At 50.0% G+C, this 2,672-nt stretch overlaps 1 protein-coding gene across 1 annotated transcript in view; it reads right to left on the minus strand.

The window, feature by feature from the left end:
* Window positions 1-2,672, minus strand: part of Cry2 (cryptochrome circadian regulator 2) — a 32,020-nt gene that overhangs the window by 12,925 nt on the left and 16,423 nt on the right. The window contains exon 6 of the mRNA XM_021185424.2: window positions 998-1,138. Within this exon, the coding sequence (XP_021041083.2) occupies window positions 998-1,138 (141 nt within the window). The remainder of the gene's footprint in view (window positions 1-997; window positions 1,139-2,672) is intronic.

Below are 2,672 nucleotides of genomic sequence, written 5' to 3' on the forward strand. Positions count from 1 at the left end.
TCCCTCCCTCCCTCTCTTCCTTCCTTCCTTCCTCCCTCCCTCCCTCCCTCCCTCCCTTCTCTTCTTCCTCTCTTTCTTTTTTCTTTCATTTAAACCTTGCAGCATGCAGGTCTTTTGCTTATACATTATGGTTCTTGGTTTTGTGCGTTTATGGGACTTCCATGTGTGTGGATATATGTATGTGTGCTTATATGTGTTTTGTGGGCTTTTTCTTTGGCTCCTTTTCCTCCTGTTCATTAGTTTTGTCCAATTCAGGTTTTTTGTATTTTGTTTTCTTTTGTTTTTGTACATCTGTTTGTATTTTAGGGAGACAGAGAGAAAGGCTGTTGACCTGAGTGGGCGGAAAGTAGGGAGAATATAGGAGTCAGGGCATGGGGAGCTGTGATCAGAATATACTGTATTTAAAAAGCTACAAAGTCTGAGACATGAACAGATTAGGGTGGACTCTACACAAACAGCAAGCCTTCAAAGCTACCCCATTCCCTGAAGCTGATACTTACTGTCAGGGCTAGGGAAAGCAACACTAAAAATCCAAGGCACAGTAGGACTTAAGGAGCATCTCCGTGGGATGCTCTGACAGCCTGTGGGCTGCATGGCACAGCCCTGCATGCAGCCCTTCCAGGCCAGCCCTGGACTTACCCTTAGACTTCAGTCCCAGCTACAGTGATGGCAGCTGTGCCTTTCTTATGACTGCCTCTGGCCGTGACGCTCACATCCCACCCCAGGTCCCAAGCCTTCACTTATCAGCTGCTAGTGAATATACCAGCTCTGAAGTCTCCAGAACCACAGGAGAAGCTGGCTTCATTCACATCAGTAACTCAGTTGTGCCCAGCTGTCACCTCTAGGAAACCACCCATCTCTGGCTTCTCTGAATTGACTGTCTCCAGAACTCTCACAGCCTAGACCCAAAGCCAAAGAGAAGGGGCCTCGTCTGGGATGACTGGCAACAAGTGCTGTGCCTGGGGGCGACCATGCCTGCTCCCTCCCCGCACCTCACCTTCTTGTACAAGTCCCACAGGCGGTAGTAGAAGAGGCGGCAGGAGAGGCATCCAAAGCGCAGGTAGGGGCTGAGGCCTGTGGGGCTGGCCAGTAAGGAATTGGCATTCATTCGAGGTCTCTCATAGTTGGCAACCCAGGCCTGCAGAAGAGAGATGACACACGTCAGGACTGATGTTACAAAGTGAGGATTCTTCATCTAAGGTCAAAAAACCAAACCAAATCAAAGAAAGGCCCTAGAACCAGGCCTGCAGCACTGCGTGCATCCCTCTCCAGCCTGGGGACTCTAGGAAAGAGAGATGGCCATGTTCTTGTCCTGACTTCATGTTCAGTGTGTAGGATGACTGTGAATGACTTATTTAGCATCTTAGCTATTAAATAAGAACATTTCCCGTCTCTGGGGAGTAACTGAAGTGGGAAAGAACACTGAGAACATGGGACAAACTCTGCAGTAACATAGAAGGTGGGAAGGCATATGCTTGACAGAAAACAGTACTCCTAGCTTGGTCACCAGAAACCTGAGGCTGCCACTGCAGGGTCCTCACATCATTGTTAAACAACCAGGAACAACACAGGAAACTCTCAAAGTTCCATAGACCAAGAGAGCCACTCACTTCTGAGGCCTCTTGTCGTTCATTACTGGCCACTTTACTGCTCTGCTTTTCAGAGCCACCATTCTGAGGAGGATTCTCACTAGACTGTAAGAATATCAATTATGCTATCATCCTCTACAAATAGAGTAAGTGGGCTCAGAATACTTTTGTGACATTCTTGGGGTCGGGGCCCTGGTAGGAAACAAGTTGCAGAGAGCCTGGGAGTCTCACTTTAGACTCCAGTCTCCATGCTTCCATCTCTGTTCCTGACACCTTTCCTTCCTGCCCACTCAAGTACCTCCCTGTCTCATTTCAGGGGACCTTTCTTCCTTCCTTCCTGTGACAGGCAGGCAAGGGCAGCTTATGAAAAACCTTACCCTTCCTCGCTAGTTGGGGATAAATCCTCAACTTTCAGAGACCCAGTATCATTGATAGGCTTTCCCACACCTTCTTCCTCTCTGAATGAAAGTGAGGCTGTAGCTGCTCCAAGGTGCAATGGAGAAGGATGCTACTGTGGATAGGAGGGAGAGTTCATGCAGAGGCATCAGGAAGAGTGCAGGCTGAGCAGGGCCATGGAGGAGAGGGGAGGGCCGGGGGAGAGCAAGAAAAGAGGGGAGGACAAGTGGACCAAAAGAGGAGCTGAAGACCAAGAGGCCAAGAGAGAAAACAGCTGAAATGGCTGGATTATATTGGAATCAGAGGCTGGGGGAAGGGAATCCCAGCCCTGGGTCTGAAGAGGTTTAGGGTGGGGGTGGGGTGAGAAGTGCCAGGAGGAGCCAACGGTATTGAGTGAGCTGTCTAGGTTTCTTTGGGATCTGACACTCTCCCCTAACAAGTTCCACGCCAAGACTATGAAATAATGATCTCATTTCTCCTACTCTACAAACCAAGCAAATGACCAACAAGTCATAGCGCTTGTGATAGCCAGTGGGCCTCTTGCACCAGGCCCTGTCCTCTACAGCCAACCTGTGCTCACCATCCTCTCACCTCCACTTTCCAGCCACCTGCCTAGGCCCTGCTGTCTGACTCTGCTGGTGCCTCCAAGCACCGCTGCCCTTGGATTCTGGGTGCTCCCCCCCCCCC

The sequence above is a fragment of the Mus caroli genome, chromosome 2 (assembly GCF_900094665.2).
Source record: "Mus caroli chromosome 2, CAROLI_EIJ_v1.1, whole genome shotgun sequence".
Classification (NCBI taxonomy): Eukaryota; Metazoa; Chordata; class Mammalia; order Rodentia; family Muridae; genus Mus; species Mus caroli.